The sequence below is a fragment of the Pelodiscus sinensis genome, chromosome 6, assembly GCF_052426305.1.
Source record: "Pelodiscus sinensis isolate ZL-2025 chromosome 6, ASM5242630v1, whole genome shotgun sequence".
Taxonomy (NCBI): Eukaryota; Metazoa; Chordata; order Testudines; family Trionychidae; genus Pelodiscus; species Pelodiscus sinensis.
In genome coordinates this window covers 24742293-24760957 of record NC_143057.1, presented here as the reverse complement: position 1 = coordinate 24760957, position 18665 = coordinate 24742293, and the positions used below count along the sequence as shown (strand labels likewise).

The window sequence follows — 18665 nt, the reverse complement described above, 5'->3', positions numbered from 1 at the left end:
AATAGTGATAAGTAATTCACATCATATATCATGGACTTAAAAAAAATCTTTGTACAGAAATCTCTCTTCCAGATCTAGTATTTTCACTCACTCTCTCTCAGATTTTTAAGTGATAAAAGCCGTTTTATAAAATGTGTCTAAAAAGGAGATTAAGTGGGATTTTTGGTAAACATTTTGCCACTAAAATTCAATATAATAATTTTCTTGTATGACAATGATGGGAATAAAAACCAGCAAGCCAAGCTAATACAAAGAAAGGTTTCAGAGAAGTTCAGTACTTACCATCTCAAATGTAAGCAAAGTTTTCAGTGTCTGTGCTGTGCAATCTTATATTCCTTCTCTTTAATGGTTCTTCAAAATTATGAAGGGAACACAATCCACTTTTTCTATATAATTTCAAATCATTTTTGTAAGTATTTTCTATCGCCAAAAGAAGTGTTGAGGAGAAGACACAATATAAAGTAAAACTTGTCCTAGTTCTTTAGTAGGTGATAAAACAGGGACATTTTTACAATGATGTTCAAAAGTTATTTGTTCCCTCACTATCACTAAGTAGCAGTTTAGTCAACATCAATGGGATATAGTTACCATAAACTAGGGATGTTAAAAGTCATTTTTTTAAAAGTAACCATGTAACCTAGTGTTTCTTAAACTTTTTAAGATGGAGGAACACCAAACAATATTTTTTTTAAGAGGAACACCAAGGACTTGTTGAGCAAAAAAAAGAAAAGTGTGTCGGGGGGGAGGAGTTGCCTGTCCCTTTACGGGTGGCCATTTTGAACTCCGATGTGCTCCACAGCACACTTCCACAAAACACAGTTTAAGAAACACTGGTCTAAGCACTAAAAATCCTAGCGGTTACATGTGCTGTGGGTTCTTCCGTATAAAGCTTACATATAAGATTTCTACGGAAGAACCCTTAGTGAAACCTCCATGGGAACAGAGCCAGCAGTGCCTGCCCATCCTGATCCTGGGGAGCCAGTGTGTAATGCGCAATGGGGATTGACCAAGCCTGCCATGGACAGGGGCTGCGCCAGCAGGCCAGAGCAGCCCCTGCCTGCGATGCACCACCTGGGCTGGGCCCGCCCCAGACAGAGGCTGGCAGGCAGGCTGGAGCAGTCCCATGCCCAGTACAGGCAGGAAGCTGCTCCAGTCTCTACCAGTTAACCATTTACATCCCTACCATTAACACTATGTAAGTAGCATGGCAGATCCATGATCCAGTTGTTGGAAAGGAAGAAAAAGGTATGTGTAATGCCGTTTTTATGCGTTGAACTGGTTTCTGTTTGCAACTTTCCTAGTAACAGCCGCATGTGTGCCAGTAAGCTGGCTGCATGAGACCTGGGTCCCTGACCTGTGCTCAGGCCTGTAAGTACAGGTCTCGTGGCTCCATCCAAACTGGGGTCCCTGAGAGCAGGGCAGGCAGTGATACTAACATTGTCCCACAGTCACTAAGCCCTAGGCCCTGGTTCAGGGCGAGCATCAGAGCAAAGCAGTCCCGTAGTTAGTGAGGACCTGGTTCAGGGTGGGACAGCAAACCGAAGCAGTCCCAAAGTTAATACAGCCCAAGCCCTGTTTCAGGGTAGAGCAGCAAACACAGTTCCAGTTACTAAGGTCCAGGCCCTGGTCCAGTGTGGGGCAACCAAACAAATGCAGGTCCCCAGACACGAGCAGGGAGATGGAGACTGCCACCTGATATGTGGGGTGGCCGGGCTGGGGGAAGAAAGGGGGGAGAGGCAGGCCCTCCCTACTCCACTGCATCCTGGCCCAGGGCCCTAGCAGTGGCAGCCCTGGCTGCCATTGGGGTTAGTGGGGATCCAGCCTGTAACACACTGTAGAAGGTTATAAGGTCATCCTGATAGTCATCAGCTTTCCTGGGCCACTTCCTAACTCCCCCTCCGCGCTAGCTGTTGGTCCTTGGGATCGTGGTGCTTTGAACCCTTGGGCAGGGTGTAGAAGGCCTTGGGCAGGGTGGAGCAAGGGCCCCGTAGTGCAAGCCAGTCCTCCAGGCACTCCTGGCCTGGGAGCTCAGGGCAGACCTCTGCTTCTGCCAGCAGCTGGAGCCCTATTGAGCTCCAGCACTGGGCTTTTATGTTCCCTGCCCAGCCCCATGGCCTCTGTGGAGTTAAAGGGGCAGGACCTAGCTCAGCCCACCCGGGGTCGGAGAGGGGTTCTTCCCCCTTGGAATTAGTGAGCAGCTATGGACAGAAATGCTAGCTATTCAGAAATGGCTTAGTCATTCTACAAAACTCCCTTTTGTTGCTGTTTTACAAATAAGTGGAAAGGAAAAAAAAAACCCCTGTATAATATGGATTATATCTTGAGGACATGTTTAGATTTTTAAATGTAAAAGTTTGGTTAATCATTATACTTTGTTTCTGAAAGAGTAAGTGCTTCTGCTTCACTGAAGAGCAGAGTAATCCCATGAACCACATGCGATTTTGAAACATACAGCTAATTTGTATGGGCCAGATTCCTAGAGACAATGAATAATCTGATCCTCACTGGATTCAGCACAAATTTGGGCTTCAATGTGACCCCAATCACAAATTAAAGCTTCCTTTCTTTGAAGAAAAGCCTCTTGCAAAGCAGCAATATCATTGTTAGAGGCTGAAAATCTACACCCCTTCATGTCAATTCACCTCCACATTTTTAACAAACTTTTTTACTAATACCATGCTAATTTATTAAAAAGTCAAGTGCTTAGCAGGATTCAACTAAAGAATGAGACACGTGTATGGATAAAGGGCTTGAGCTTTGAGCCTTTCTTCAGGTGCCAATCCTCCAAAGCATTTGACCACATACCTCAACTTTAAGCACGAGTAAAGACACTGAAGTAATGTGAAAATTAATGCTCTGCAGAATCAGTGCCAGAGTCAGCACCGAGTCCAATTACATGACTCAAGATGAGGAGAAAGAGAAATAGTTTGGAACGGTAATCAGTCCCTTGCCACCAGTGACTGGGGTAAAATTATTCACGATGTGGGATCTGCGGAAGCAGAACTGGCCTCTGTCAGACAGCTTAGTCCAGCTAGTTCACTGTTCAGGCTATTCCTGTGTTTTTAAAGATTTTTTTCATTTAATTTTATTATCATTGATTTTTCCATCTGACAACTTGGAGAAAAACAACTTGCCAAGTTCATATTTATTTCTAGTCAGTTTTAATGTCTGGTTCTTATGAACTAGCTGAAAGATAGCACTGTTGTGTTTGGGATACAATTATCCAAGAATACATTTAAATATAATTTTAGTGGACCTGTTAAAAGAATTTTTTGATTTATGATTAATCCCAGTTATATTATAGCTGATATTTTACAAACCGTGAATTGTGGACCTTTTATTACTGGAAAAACCAACTCCATCACAAGCAACCACAAATACACCTGCAACTTTATTAGTTCACCACTGAGAGCTTCATATTTATTCTCTTAAATCCTGCATTTAGACACAAAGGCAATAATAAAATATCTGTACACTACTTCTGTTACAAATATAGATATTTGAAGTGACTTTACATACACTAACATAGGCATTTCACACACTACCTTGGGAGAGAATAGGCTAATAATTCATTTCTGGTTGGCTCAAGTACTGCTACCATGTTTTTCTTAGCCTATTGTACTGTAGCATTTAAAAAAAATATTGAAAAGGAGAGGTGTTTTATTTTTTTTTAATTAACTGACTTACATTTAGCTATCAATTTGCTAGAAGTATCTTTCATCCTTCCTAACACTGCTGTTTTTCACTCAGTAGAATGAATGAATGGTATCTTTTGCATATTTCTTTAGCACAGTTTCAATGTTGCCCCCATTTAAAACTCAGTATTTATATATTATAAACAACAACAACAACTGACATGATTCTCTGGCTGCTATCAGTGTTTGCTGGTCAATATGCAGTCTTGCACCTATATGAAAGTTTAACATGGACAACACTCTAGCCTAAAGGAACACAAACGCTCACATCACCTTTGACATTTTTTTCCTTTCTAAAGGTTTTAATGAGATATTGTATTTTGTCACAGTTGGGGCTTGACAAAGAGGATACATGCTAGGTAAAGGGAGGCACTGACAGTTAGGGAGCCCACAAGTTATAATGAGAAGCCAGGAAGAGTTGTTAGATCCTTATAGGGCTCCATCTTACATATCAGTGTCTGGTTGTAAGTATCCGCCTTATAACTGTCCAGTAATGTAGAAGTCCTTCCAGCAGATGGAATGACAACTTTTTCTTTGCCCTCCTGTCCCCCTCCTGCACGCTTTCTGACTAAGGTGAAGAGGAACCTCTACCATTCGCCGTACTCTAGGCCACCTCCTGTCTCTGAATGTCTTCCGTATCTGCTTCTGCTTAGAGCAATAGCAGCAGCAGAACACTGACTCCACTCCACTTCAATGCACTACACTGGGCTCTGACTAGTGACAGTCAGTCAGAGCAGTTAATTTGTACTGCTGCTTCAAGCTGTAAGCAGCTGCAGCGGTGACATTGGAGCTGTCTGTCTGCAAGCAAGAGAACAGTATTCATTTTCCTGTTTGAATTCGGAACATTATCTTCACATGCACAAAGGTTAGCAACATCACTACTTTAAAAGAGAAACCTAAATCCTTATGATATTGCAGATGTTGGGCTCCCTCATTCACCAGGAAAAAAGTTTCCCACAAGTGGATTTTTCAACATCTAAGCACCAAAAAAAATAATCTTTGCGACAATTTTGCTTCTGAAGCAGAATGTAACTAGCAGAACCGACTAGCTAATTTTCCCATCTATCTTCTTTTGTTAAATCTTTGTTCCTCCTGCGACTTTTTTCTGCTATTTAAATATCCGTAATCATCCCCACTTGACTATTTAGCACGCACACACACCTCTCTCAAATATTCAGAGCCTCTTTGCAAAACATTCCATTTCTGCACTGTGGTTACTAATGCAAACATTCATGTTCTGGTGGATCACAGGTATTCATTACAATAATAATAAAAAAACGTAAGTCTTTGCCAGAGACCACATACGCCCATCCCAGTGATCTGACAGTAACACAAATACTTCTATTGTGCTCAAAAAATAAGATTAAGTGTTATTTTTTCTCCAGTGATGTAACAGTCTGGTAAAGCTGGAATAGCAAGAAGGCTACGTAAACATTTCCATTCTCTTTGTTATGTGGAATGTAGATAATATAATCTTGTTGATGCTACTCTTCGGACAGCCCATTCACGAGAGAACAGCCAGAGTGACAGTTCCTTTTGTCCTTTTTAGAATAGCAACTGCTTCTTCATGGGTCACCCCTTCTAAGCTCTGCCCATTGACAGCAATAATTTGATCCCCTCTCTTCAGCCGTCCATCCTCTGCCGCTGCACCCTGAAATTACACAGTATGTAACTGCAGATGTGTATTTCTGAAACTTCTGGTTTTATAACTGTTCACAGAGCAATCTAAAGAGGGTCTTAGGAAGATGGGCTCCATACAGCACACACAAAACTTTTCTGTTTGAGGAAGTCTAAGTCGATCAGTTTTTGTTATTAGCAACACCATGCTCATTTTGTCCTTAGTAGGTGCTGGTTCTACCTGACTATAGGTTTATGCATAATGTTTCTATTGTGCAAAATAACCAGATGAGTACTGAAGGTGCTAAAAAGAAAGACTGCAGAATCAAACCCTGCCACACCAGCCCCATTTAGGCGAATAAAGTGGAGCTTGCTGAAAAGAACCTGCCCTAACTAAGGAAGGAGAGCCAGCAGCCAGCCTAATTAGCTCAGGGCTAGGTAAGAGGGTGGCGAAAAGGAGGTTGGTGGGATGGAGGAGAGCAAGGGAATATAGGTAGGGAGAAAGTGCTTCCCTCCTGGGTCCAGACACAAGGAACCCAGAGCTGTGTACTCTGTATGGTGAGAAGGTGATGGGCACACAAACCTGTACAGGCAGTCCCCGGGTTACGTACAAGATAGGGACTGCAGGTTTGTTCTTAAGTTGAATCTATATGTAAGTTGGAACTGGCATCCAGATTCAGCCGCTGCTGAAACTGATCAGTTTCAACAGCGGCTGAATCTGGACACCAGTTCCAACTTACATACAGATTCAGCTTAAGAACCCCAGGCGTCCCCAAGTCAGATGCTGCTGAAACTGATCAGCAGCTGATTCCAGGAAGCCCGGGGCAGAGCAACTCTGCCTCGGGCTTCGTGTAGTCAGCCGCCGGTCAGTTTCAGCAGCAGCTGACTTGGGGACGCCTGGGGCAGAGCAGCTGGGGTGCTGCTGGGTTGGTCCAGTAGCGTGGCCGCTCCTCGGCGCTACTGGACCAACCCAGCAGCACCCCAGCTGCTCTGCCCCAGGCGTCCTGATTCAGCCGCTGCTGAAACTGATCAGCAGCGGCTGAATCAGGACTCCTGGGGCAGAGCAGCTGGGGTGCTGCCGGGTTGGTCCAGAAGCGCCAAGGAGCGGTGCTGCGGGACCAACCGGCAGCGCCCCACCTGCTCTACCACAGGCCCCGGGCTTTGCTCCATGTCTCCCTGGTCTGCTGGGGGGGGGGGGGCACTAGCTGCGTCCCCCCCAGCAGAGCAGGGATACGCGGAGCAAAACGGCGGAGGACCCGGGCTGGAGCGCGGCGCTTCCAGATCAGCGGCGCGGGTCCGGCCCCGGGTCCTCCGTCGCTTTGCTCCCCGTCTCCCTGGTCTGCTGGCTCCCCCAGCAGACCAGGGAGACGGGGAGCAGCTTTTCTCGCCCTGGAGGAGGCAGACGGCGGGACCAGGCGTCCCGCTGCTCCAGTCCTCCGGGGCGAGAAAATCCCCGTTCGTAACTGCGGATCCGACGTAAGTCGGATCCGTGTAACTCGAGGACTGCCTGTAAATGAAAAAACCCATGGTTCCTTCACCCATGGGTCTGAGCTTGCAGAGGCAGGAGTCAAGGTGGCCCAATGTCTCTGTTACAATATCCTCATCAGTTCATTAGAGGAATTACATTTACAGCATGGGAATGATGTGCTGCATAAATTCTGTAAATCAGATCTGTTGGCATTTTTTAACTCCTTCAGTCTTATTGGCTTGGAATGCAAAGTTCTCAACAATTCATATGAGAGCGCAAATCCACATATGAACCTAAACTTCAAAAGGTTGGAGGTCTTCCTATTTGGTTTTCTGACTCAGATCTGCTATATGCCACACTAAATCAGGATATGAGCATTTACAAAGTAAGGTTTGGATACAATGGAACTGGCATATATCTGATTCAATATTCATAGCAAATAACTCTAACCACATGCACTGCTTGAAGAGAATTCAAACTAAATACCAGGGAGGGAGGTGAATTTTCCAAAGTAAACACTTAAATTACATGCTCAAATCCAAATATTTGAGAGGTCAAATAAGACAGTGATGTGAGCAAATTGGGCTCACTTTGCTTAAATTAAAAGCCTCAAATTGCAAAGACAGTTTTAAATGGTACCTGCATACCTTCTTGGAGAAGACAAGCAACAAAATAAACTGGTTTCACTCAAGGCCATACATTAATAAATAAGCTACTGAGCATTAGCAACAGATTGCGTAGTTTTACAGCTGTGTACTTACCTTTGCAAATACTGTCTTAACATAGATGGGTAAATCTCCGTGAGGACTGCCATATCCTCCCACAATACTAAAGCCCAGACCATCCTGGCCTCGATCTAGAGTAATGGTCTTATACTGAGGAGACCTACAACCGGGAAAAGAAGTTAGTTATCCTATTTCTTTTATGAACTTCTGGTTCAATATGAGGACTGTTAAACAAAGACTCTTCACCTTTCAACACTAAGAAATAAACATTCACTTGCTGAGAACGTTACATAGATTAAGTATATTATGCTTAATATTTCAGTTCATGGTAACCATTGACCTCCTGCTTAACACCATAATCTGGTTACTTATTTACAGTTTTCTTCCATAACTCTTCTATTGTATTTTACCTTTTGTCGGAAGTTTATTCAGTCTGTCATTTAATTCACTGCAAAATTATTATTTGAATTGCCCAGTATTGGTGCTTATTAGCTATGTATACAATAAGTACTAATATCCTGGAGCTTAGAGAGCAATAAAACAAAACCCACATTATTTTAAAAATACCTTCCCTCCCTCCACCAAACCAGGTATTTTATTTATATACTAGAAGGTTTACCCAGCTTTGCTCAGGTCCTTAACTCAATTAATTTTTTGTTTTTGGAAAATAAAATGAAAATGTCCATGCTTCATTTAAATCATTGTTCTTGGGTGGGGCTGGGGACGAGTGGTTCAGTACACAGGCTGCCATGGGGAGAGATGACAACCCAGCCCTCTCTCACTGCAGCAGGTTGAAGCCAGGGGATAAGCACATCTCCAAGGCTGCTGGAGCTCCAGTGGGTACAGCTGGGGGATGGGTGCATGTCCCCCGGCTGGGACAAGTCCAGGATCTGATGGAGTAGCAGGGAAAGTGAGTTCCAAAGTCAACAGTCCCTTACCATTTAAGCCTGGGGGCAATTTCAGCTGATCTGATCTACCAAGGTATAACACAAGGAATGAAGCAGTATCTAGGGTGCTAAAATTCATATCATATCATAGCCCCGTAGGTCAAAACCAACATAGTGAATTGTAACCTGAAACAAACCAGGATACCCCATGTGGCCTGCTGAGCACAGTGATGCACTTCCTGTGACCATTGTGACTAAGGGTACGTCTAGACTACCGCGTTTTGTCGACGGAAGTTTTGTCGACAGATACTGTCGACAAAACTTCCGTTGACAAAGAGCGTCCAGACACATTGAGTTCTGTCGACGAAGCAAGGTGCTTTGTCGACGGAACTCCGTAGTCTGGACGCAATGTTACAGGCAATAACACCTTCTGTCGACAGAGTTCTGTCGACAGAAGGTGTTATGCCTCGTAAAATGAGGTATACCAGCGTCGACAAAACTGCTGAGTTCTGTCGACGTTATGTCGACAGAACTCAGCGGTAGTGTAGACGCTGGTATAGTTTTGTCGACAAAAGTCCACTTTTGTCAACAAAACTAGGTAGTCTAGACACACCCTAAGTTAGCAGGACTTTGTGCTCTTGCTGCAAGCAGTGTTCAGGTGCAATCCCAGCCAGTGCACTGTACAGTAACCTAATTAGAGAGGACCCATCAAGTGCAATATATACACTTACCCTAGATCATCCTGAAAAATGCTGCTTGAGGTTAATCCTGCAAATGAAAGGCTGGAAGCAGGTGGATCCTGCTGCTGACCGGTTACGACACTTACGTCCCCTCCAGCCACCACCTGAGAGGACACATTGTAGACAGCCATGAAATGAGGAAGCTGATGCTCAGACAATTGAGCCCACAGTGATTACCACCATGGTATTCACAAAGGTGAAATGACCAAAGCATGCATTAATTGTTGCAAAAGCAGTTCTTCTGTTCGGCTAAAATAAGAATGGTAACCTTTGAGCAAAACATGGAGAGGATCTTCAGAACTTGGCAGTTGTGTTACTCTTACTCAGTTTTGTTACTCAGCTTTTCAATCTCAAAATCAAAACTGCAGTGTGCTCTAACATCACTGCAGAGAAATTCCTTACCTGTAGTTCAACAGTGCCAGAAGCATTTTTCAGTAGGCTGACTGCTTGGGAGTGTGTCATGCCCTCAGTGGATGTTCCACAAATATTAACGATCCTATCCCCAACCTGCAGAAGAGAACATTTAAAGGACTAGCCACGAATAAAAAGCTGTCAAGGAGAGCCACGCGCCATCTTTGCAATAGAAAATAATGAAGAATACTGGACTTGAGTAACTGGATCTAGTAAGATTTTCAAAAAATATATAAAGTATAAAGAACATCTTTACCACTAGTCTATTCTTGATCTTGGTGACAAAGTCTTTGGTCTAGCTCTTCAACTGGTTTAAATGAATGCAGCTCTGGTGAATTCAGTAAACATTCAGCAATTTATGCTACCTGTGAATCTGACCCTTTATTTCCAGTGCAAGCCATAGTTTTCTAGTGATAACTGGTGAAGCGGCCCTGATTCTGTAGTAGTTATTGAGGTTTATACCCTTGACGATCTAAATCTACTACTGGATAATTCACATCAGTAGGCAATGGACCAACGTGAAATACTATAATCAGGTACCCCGGTGCAAATGAAGCCTGGAATAATCCAGTACAACACCCGGGGAAATATATAGGCCACATTCAGTGGTGAAGCAAACAGATCTTAAATCAGGCATAAATTACTACACTAATTGATACAAATTTTGCACTCAGCAGGTGTATAAAAGAAGAACAGCCTACACATTGAGATGGGTAAGCCGAATGTGACAAGGAAAAGCAACTAACAGAAGGAAATAAAACAGCGGTGAAAGTAACACATTTCTCAAAGAGACTGTTGAATTGCACACACGCATACACACACACTCAGGTAGGGGCTCAATGCAGGAGCTGGGGAGATTGCAATATAAGAGAAATGTAAGTGAGGAGACTTAGGAAAGGGACTGAGGTATGTGGGTGCCTGGGAGAGCTCAGGGCAGAGAGTTGGGTTGTGTGTGTGGGGGGTATCTGTGCAGGAGTCAGAGCAGAGGGTGTGAGGCATGTATGGGGGGGAGCTAGGGGTTGGAAGTGCAGCCATTGATCCCTGGGGCTGGGCTGGCTGCCCGATCCCTGGAGAATGGCGACCCTGTTGCCCAGCCTCCAGATCCGCAGGGCTGGTGGGGCCGACAACCACGCTGCCTGGCCACCCAAATTCTGGAGCTAAGACCTGGATATGCTAGCTCAGGCTCGGTCATCGCCTTCCTACCCGCAGCTGTCTAGCGCTTCGACCGGGGACTATATGGGGGTGGTGGTTTGACCTACTATGTGAAAGGAGGAAGTGACTGCAGTCACTGGGATGGCTGCTGACTGCTGTGCCAATAATCAGGGCAGATGTTGGGGTCTATTTAATCTGTACATAAGAACAGAAGAGCTGCTATACAGGATCATCTTGCCCAGTATTCTATCTCTGACAGCAGTCAACCCAGACCTCCAGGAAGATTGTATAGAACAGTGCAATTGTAAAATGATTCAGCCAACTTCCCCTCCTGGGTAGTCAGAGGTTAAGGTCTATCCAAAAATGAGGCTGCATTTTTTACCACCTTGGCTATTAACCATTAATAAACCTACTCTACAGACACTTATCTAGTATTTTTTAACCCAGTTTTAGCTTTGGAGATCACAATATATCATGGCAATGAGTTCCACAGGTTAGCTGTGTGTGGTATGAAAAAGTACTTCCTCATGTTTGTATTAAACCTGTTGCCTATTAATTGTATTGGTTGATCCCTGGTTTTTGTATTGTGTGAAAGGGTAAATAGCAATTCTCTATTCACTTTTTCTACCAAGTTCTTCACTTTGGTTTCTGAAATCCATGCTGGCTCCATGTTCTAAGGTTGCTTTCAGGTCTTCTCCCCAATTGCTAATGTTTGTGAAAAATATTCCAGCATCTCAAACTAATGTATTCTTGATATGAATGCCAGAAATTCCTGACATAGCTTGAAGTGCTTCTGAGCACACCATGTAGCCCTACTTTGACAACAAACTGGAGTAATAAGCACTATCACATTAAGCTTTTTGTTAACCCATCTTCTCTCTCAGTAATTTAACTTACCCTGAGTTTCTGAGTTTGAGCTGCAACTCCATTTGGATGCATCATGGCAATAAATATAGGAACATCTCCAAGGGGACTTCCTACTCCTCCAGCAATGCTCACTCCTAGGGAATCTGCAGGGCCCTTATACAGAAAGGAGAGCAGATTAAGGTATGGTTTGAAAGAAGATACACACTTACATTCAGGCCTAGACTTTTATGAGTGACTAGTGATTTTAAGTACCCAGCTTAAGATATGTGAAAGGGTTCTGATTTTCAGACTACCCTCAAAGTCAGGTCCCTTTAGTGTCTTAAGACAGGCACCTTAAAATTAAAGAACCTAAACAGATAGTCACTTATGAAGAATTCAGCCCTAATCCCTCCAGATCAGCATATGGGGACGGGATCTGGCACTTTACTCCTCTTCACTTTCATTCCACCCTTGTGAATTCCTCAAAGAACATCAATTTGTCTTCATGTAGGGTCTTTCACGTTGTGAGTAGTTTCTCGTGGAGAAAACAAAAAGAAAAATAAAGCTGAAATGTAAAACTTGTGTAGATGATAGTAAGCAAGCAACAGAATACAGTAAGTGCAGAATGGAAGACAGTAATGGGAAAAGTAGCAATGAACTGAATTGTTGATTCACTACAACTGAGAATTATTGATGCTAGCCAAGATGACGTGAATCTCTGTTCCTTCCACCTTTACTGTAGGTTGTTTTGCAGGCATTTTTAGCTCAGCTCTGTGCCGCTGGCTATTCTGTCTTGATTTTTTACTATTCAGAGCCAAGGCTGGGAGTGTTGGCTTGGAGACCCACCCAAATCTTTTATAATAATGACACAAACAATAGGGAGCCATGTAACAATTTAACTGCCCCTGCATGCTGTTGATCTCTCAGGGGAAAAAGAAGAGATGAAAAAAGTATCTAAAAAAAAAAATTAACCAACAACAACAAAAAAAACCCCAAGTATCTCAACCTAGAGCTGTTTGTATTTAAGTTCTGCTAGAAACAAAATTTTAGACAGGACTCAAACCAGCAGCTATTCATCTGGTGTAAATTACTTGTGTGCGCATCAAATTTGCATGAAATTACCTTGACACTGCAACTTGATTTTCCCCTCTTCTTATGTTTTTATACTTATTCAATGTCACAGTCTTCTGTGGAGTAACTCCTGATTTTATAACCAGGCCTATCAATTGTGTACACCAGTGACAGACTGTACAGGAGCAAAACCCATTTGAGCTCAATTTATATGCACAAACTGGGTTTTGAACATGCAGAATCTATCAATGCATTCAAATAGACACCATGATTTTAAACTGCCCACTTACAGGTCTGTGCTATATAAGAAAAGGGTTTGTATATGTAAGGAATCAGGCTCTGTGTGATGATGTACATGCTTCTGTAACCCAGCAAAGACAGAAATAGGAAGGTGATAGAGATGTAGCCGTGTTAGTCTGGTGTAGCTGAAACAAAATACAGGACTATGTAGCACTTTAAAGACTAACAAGATGGTTTATTAGATGATGAGCTTTGTGGGCCAGACCCACTTCCTCAGATCAAAAAAATGATCTGAGGAAGTGGGTCTGGCCCACGAAAGCTCATCATCTAATAAACCATCTTGTTAGTCTTTAAAGTGCTACATAGTCCTGTATTTTGTTTCAGAAATAGGAAGAATACTCCCCCTAGTGTACTGTTGCTGTAGGACACAAACAGCAGCAATTGCTTTAGCAAGTTCAAAACAAAGTTTCAGTACCAGTATGAAAAACTATTTACAGAAGTGACAGTGAAAATAAAGTAGCTAAGATAAATCCATACAATAAAAAAGCTTTGAATGTTAATTAAGCCAATTGAAAAAAATGGAATGGGGCAAATAAAAAAGCCGGATTGTGCTGATATGTGCATGTAAATCAGAAAGTCAAAGAACTGCACGGGGATAAGAGTGATGTGAAAAACTGATCTCACAATCTCTATACTGATGATTTTATTAAATATACAGTACAGTATAAAATTAATCATAAAAGTACATTGTAAACAAAAATAATTCAATGCGAAAAATGGGATTAAAAATATGGGGACTACATATTCCAAACTCTATTAAGATTTAACTCTCTGTGACTAAAACAAAAATATGACCTTTTAATTCTTCCTAATTCTTTGTCCCTTAAATTTTCAAAGTAGGTCAAAGGAATGTAGATGACTGACTCAGACTGGCATTATGGGGATCTGTGAAGTATATTCCCACAGCAGCGAAAAAAGCTAGGGGCTAGATGTAAAACTGCCATCAGTGTGTTTATTCTATTAAATGGATTAACTAACAAAATTAGATATTTGAAACCTAAAATATCTTTCACAAGTCTCAGGTCATAGCACTGCCTCTCTCCAAAAGGCAAAAATCCAGGGCCAGATCTTCACGGGGTAAAAACACACTAATTTATACCTGCTGAGGTTCCATTTCCCAGTACTTCTTTACAGTATGACTTACCTTTTTAATCTCAACCGTTCTTAATCCCTGTATTTCAGATGCTACTGTGGAATGATAAAAATAAAAATATAAAAGGTTGGGTGGGATTTTAAAGGAAACTCTCCATTATAGCCACAAAAATTATTATAATGTTTTTAGCTTTTACTCTGTTAATTATAGTAGCAGGCCTGGATATCTGCTCCATTACATTATCAAGACTAAACTACTTCTGCAATGGGAGGGAAAACATTAATTTTACACAAAATTTTAAAAGATACCCAGTCCTCCATTTTCTGAATAATACATATATTCTAGAATAAGACGGTTGGATTTATTATTCTATTCAATTAGAGCAAACAACAAGAAAGAGTCTGGGCAATTAATGACTTTCTTGTAATTTAATGATGAGAACACTGTTACTTATCTTTCTTAATTTAACTATACAAAATATGCAACTGTCTACCAATTTACAGGTAGGGTACATAAGCTAGACCAGTTTAATAGAAGAGATACTTCAATTTGATGAATCTCTAGTTTAACAAACTTGCATTCTTACAGTATAAGGTGTGGCAAACTGCAACACTTACGCTTATAAACATTATAAAATGAAACATGTTTTTAAAATAATTGCCCTATCAACATTTTAGTCTTGAATTAACAAGGAATTGCTTCTATGCCTACTGTACAAAGCAATATCTAACATGTCAGACAAACAAAAGATACCTCGGCTACTGATTCGTAGACTGGGTAATGGAGAAAAATTTTTAGCTACAGAGTATTAAAGATGCCAAATGAATCTTACTGGCATTTTTCTTCAGACCACTTTCAAAGCCTTCAGGTGGGTTGGACCCGCAAACAGGGAAACTGAATGATGACAGGCTGCCACTTCCTTCACTGACCTAAAATATAGCATCACACTGGGATTATACCATTGATTTAAAACTTCTACTTTGCCAGAAAATAAAGTTATGAGCGCCAGTGCTCATAATTTTACTCCTCTCATGTGCCTAGTGAGAAATTATGTACCATGAGACCAACCATAACTCCTCTATATGCTTAGAACTGTGGTCCCCATCACGGTGCCCACGGGTGCCATGGCACCCGCGGGGGCATTTGTCTGCGCCCGCCAAGTGCTCAGGGCTGGCCTGGCCCCGGGCACGTGGCGCATGCGCAGTGCCGGAGCTGGCCCCGGGCGCGTGGCGCACAGTGAGCGCTGGCCCCGGGGGCGCCGCGGATTCATCCCCCACGGCGCATGGGAGGGAGAGCGCGCCAGCGCCGGCCCCGGGCGCGCAGCGCTTGGGGGGGGGGGGAGAGGAAGCGCTAGCGCCGGCTCCGGCCGCGCGGCGCTTGGGGAGAGAGCGCTAGTGCAGGCCCGGGGCACGCAGCGCTTGGGGGAGAGAGCGCCAGGTGCGTGGCGCTTCGGGGAGGGAGGGGAGAGAGCGCCAGTGCCGGCCCCGGGCACACGGCGCTTGAGGGGAGAGCGCCAGCCCCCGGAATGCGGCTATGGGGTGGCCCCACCCCCCCCCGGGCGCCCAGTGGGCGAACGGCCACGCCCCCTGGCGCCCAGCAACCCCAAATGGTTGGGGAACACTGGCTTAGAACATTCGGAAGGGCTCTCTAACAAAGGTTTGCTGTTGCATAGCTAAAAATCTTCCATAACCTTTGGTAAGATTGTTTCTAAGAGCCCAAATTCTGCCCTCAGATTAACTCATAGAACTTCCTACAACTTTGCTGGACTTTTGTGGGTGTAACAACCTTCTGACAAAAGTTAAAAAGTGAAGGACAGAGTACAGAGCATCAATAGATAGTACAGAGGCACCCCTAACCAATGAGTCTCTTGCTTCTCTCTCCACACCATGTTTTTGCCTCCACTGTCTGTGACTACACTATCAGACACGATTATAGAAATGCTGTCTCCTCCCCAAATCTCCTTTCAAATTCTACTGTGTCATTCTTGTTATATGAATTTCTCCATTCAGTTTACACATTTCAAATGAAAATAGGGATGTAAACGAGTAGTTGACTATACGATTAACTGATAAGCCTAGGCTTATTGGTTACTCTAGTTGACTACTCAAATTCCCCCCCCCCCGCTGCCTCTGTAACAGAGGCAGCGGGGGGGGGGGGGGGGGGGGGCAATAGCCAGTGCTGGGAGGGATCCAGTTTAAAAGCTGGTTCCCCACAGTGCTGCCTTCCCCTCCCCCCAGCACTGCTATCCATGGGATGTCTGGGCCCATGGCAGGCAGAGGCTGCTTCATGTCTGCAGTCCCTGCCTGCCAGGCTCTCTTCTCATTAGAACTCTGACATTAGTTGTGTGTGTATATGCATCAGAGGAGAGGTGACTGAAGCTGTGTTATTCTGTATCATTATTAGACTGCAATGGCTTAATACATTTTTCAAGTTAAAATTATTCATATATTTCTACAGACTTGATGGCCTGGGTTAAGGCTTGATTCTGTATTTTCACGTTAATCATATTCTGAAGGTCTATATATACTTGAGGACAACCAAATGCTGCAGTCTTTACTTAATCTTAACTTCCACTTAAATTCCACCTAACGCATCGAGGTCAAATCCTGCAATCTTCACCTCAATCCTAACTAATTTGACCTAAATTTGTTTTAGAATCAAGTTCCTTGATGGTCTTTGATGAGGAACTTTTTAGGCATACACCAAGAACATAGGCTATCTCTGTCCCAATATTAGTATGCATGGCCGTGTAGGTGATAAAAGCGCTGCTTAGTCAGGGAGGTACCTGTCATCTCAGAGAAAAGACTCCGGCAGCAGGGTAAGGCTATGAGGGAGAAGGCAGAGGAGAAAGGTGCCAGGACCTGCCTGCCACCAGAACCTTTCACCCCTCCTTCCCACAGCCAGAGCCTTTAGCTGTCTTGTGTGGCAACACACTGCAGCATGGATTCAGTTTGTCACTGCAGTGTTTAACTACACATACACTCTGCCTGTCATTGACAGTGTAGAAAAGGCATCAGATATTGAAGCCAAAGATGAAACACTTTATAGTTACGTTAGAATTGATCAGTAGAGATGACTGGAAAAGCTTGACAAAGACAAAAATCTCCATTTTCTGACTGGCTTTATTAGCCATTTAAAACTGTGTTGTTTTCTCAACCTTTTCAATAGTTTGCAGCCCTCTGTAGGTATGTCTGGGCAGCGTGATGGGGGGCTAAATAAAATGCCTAATGGATAGTAATCTGTAACAGCAGGGACTTTCTTAAAGTAAGGGCCTTATCCAGCAAGAATGTGAGCACCCTCCAATTCTCACTTATTTCAGTGGGAGTTAATTTCTCTGCCTCCAAGGAGGAGGCCCCAAAATCATCAACAGGCAATGCAGCAAAGCTATCCATGGGTTAAACTTTTGGCTGCATCATTGCCTTAAACACATAATATGCTAAAGTTAACATACCACTTGGTTACAAAAAATTGTGAATACATAAAAACTGCTTTTTTATACAGCCTGGGCTTACTATATGGAAAATCTTTGTCACTGTGAAATCAATACAAGCACATAAGGGGAATTATTTAACGACAGTTGATTTCTTCCAAACTAAACAGCTTCACAATTACAAACCTGGCTGCTCTGGGATGTTCTTCTCTCAGAATGGAACGGACCTGTTTTTATTCTTCCAACTTCTAGTCTTACAGTACCTAATGAACACTGAAAAATGGGAAATTTATAATGCAGTTTCCAACCATAAAAGGTCCCCTTAATGCACTAAAATCAAAGGCATATATGATACAGATGATATCTTATGGAAGATGTGTAGACACAGGCCCCAATCCCACAACAAAGAACAGCACAGGTGAAGCTCATTGCAGGATCAGAGCCAAAATGGGTCAGTATACCAGTCATATACTGTGAAATAAAATACGTGGTAGAACATTTGGATTAATAAATGAACATTACAATTCACATGTCACAACTATACTAAGGCCTAATTCTATTCCCATTCTCTTAAATGGGAGTAGTACGTAAAAATTCACTTTCATGATCACGAGCTGAGCTGCTGCTCTGCAGTGAGTGAGATGCAAACTCACTCTCCAACCCCCTCTTGACCACAGTCTCCCCTTCAGTGGAATTTTTTTGGAAGGGTGGAAAGGTCTCAGTTTCAGATTTTGCTTGTGACTACCCAAACCCACACTGAAGCCCTGATTAAGAGAAATGGTTGAGGAGCTCTGATTTTTAACAGATCTTAGAACAATGGGGCAGTTCAAGAGAAAAAAGCTAACGTTATGCCAATATTTAAGAAATGTAAATGTTATGACACTGTTGAAAAAAAAAAGCAAACAAGATTCTGGGCTGCATTAATAGGAGTGTAGTGAGCAAGACACAGGAAGTCATTCTTCTGTTCTACTCTGCACTAATTAGGCGTCAAGTGGAATACTGTGTCCAGTTCAGGGCACCACATTTCAGGAAAGATGTGGAAAAATTGGAAAAGGTCCAGAAAAAGAACAACAAAAATGATTTAAAGGTCTAGAAAACATGACCTATGAAGGAAGACTGAAAAAATTGGGCTTGTTTAGCTTAGAAAAGAGAAGACAGAGAGAGGACATGATAGCAGTTTTCATTTATCTACAAGGGTATGTCTACACTACAGCACTATTTCGAACTAAC

At 43.0% G+C, this 18665-nt stretch overlaps 1 protein-coding gene across 16 annotated transcripts in view; it reads right to left on the bottom strand.

Moving 5' to 3' along the window:
* Positions 1–3370: 3370 nt before the first annotated feature.
* Positions 3371–18665, bottom strand: part of MPDZ (multiple PDZ domain crumbs cell polarity complex component) — a 140242-nt gene continuing 124947 nt past the window's right edge. For 15 of the 16 annotated variants that reach the window (XM_089779198.1, XM_089779208.1, XM_089779194.1 and 12 more), the window contains 8 exons: positions 17622–17708; positions 14838–14934; positions 14057–14100; positions 11593–11715; positions 9535–9639; positions 9124–9236; positions 7542–7665; positions 3371–5346 (listed from right to left, as the gene is read on the bottom strand). In XM_089779198.1, coding sequence (XP_089635324.1) covers positions 5200–5346; positions 7542–7665; positions 9124–9236; positions 9535–9639; positions 11593–11715; positions 14057–14100; positions 14838–14934; positions 17622–17708 — 840 coding nt within the window. In that variant the 3' untranslated portion in view covers positions 3371–5199. The remainder of the gene's footprint in view (positions 5347–7541; positions 7666–9123; positions 9237–9534; positions 9640–11592; positions 11716–14056; positions 14101–14837; positions 14935–17621; positions 17709–18665) is intronic. The other variant, XM_089779195.1, reaches the window with a different exon arrangement.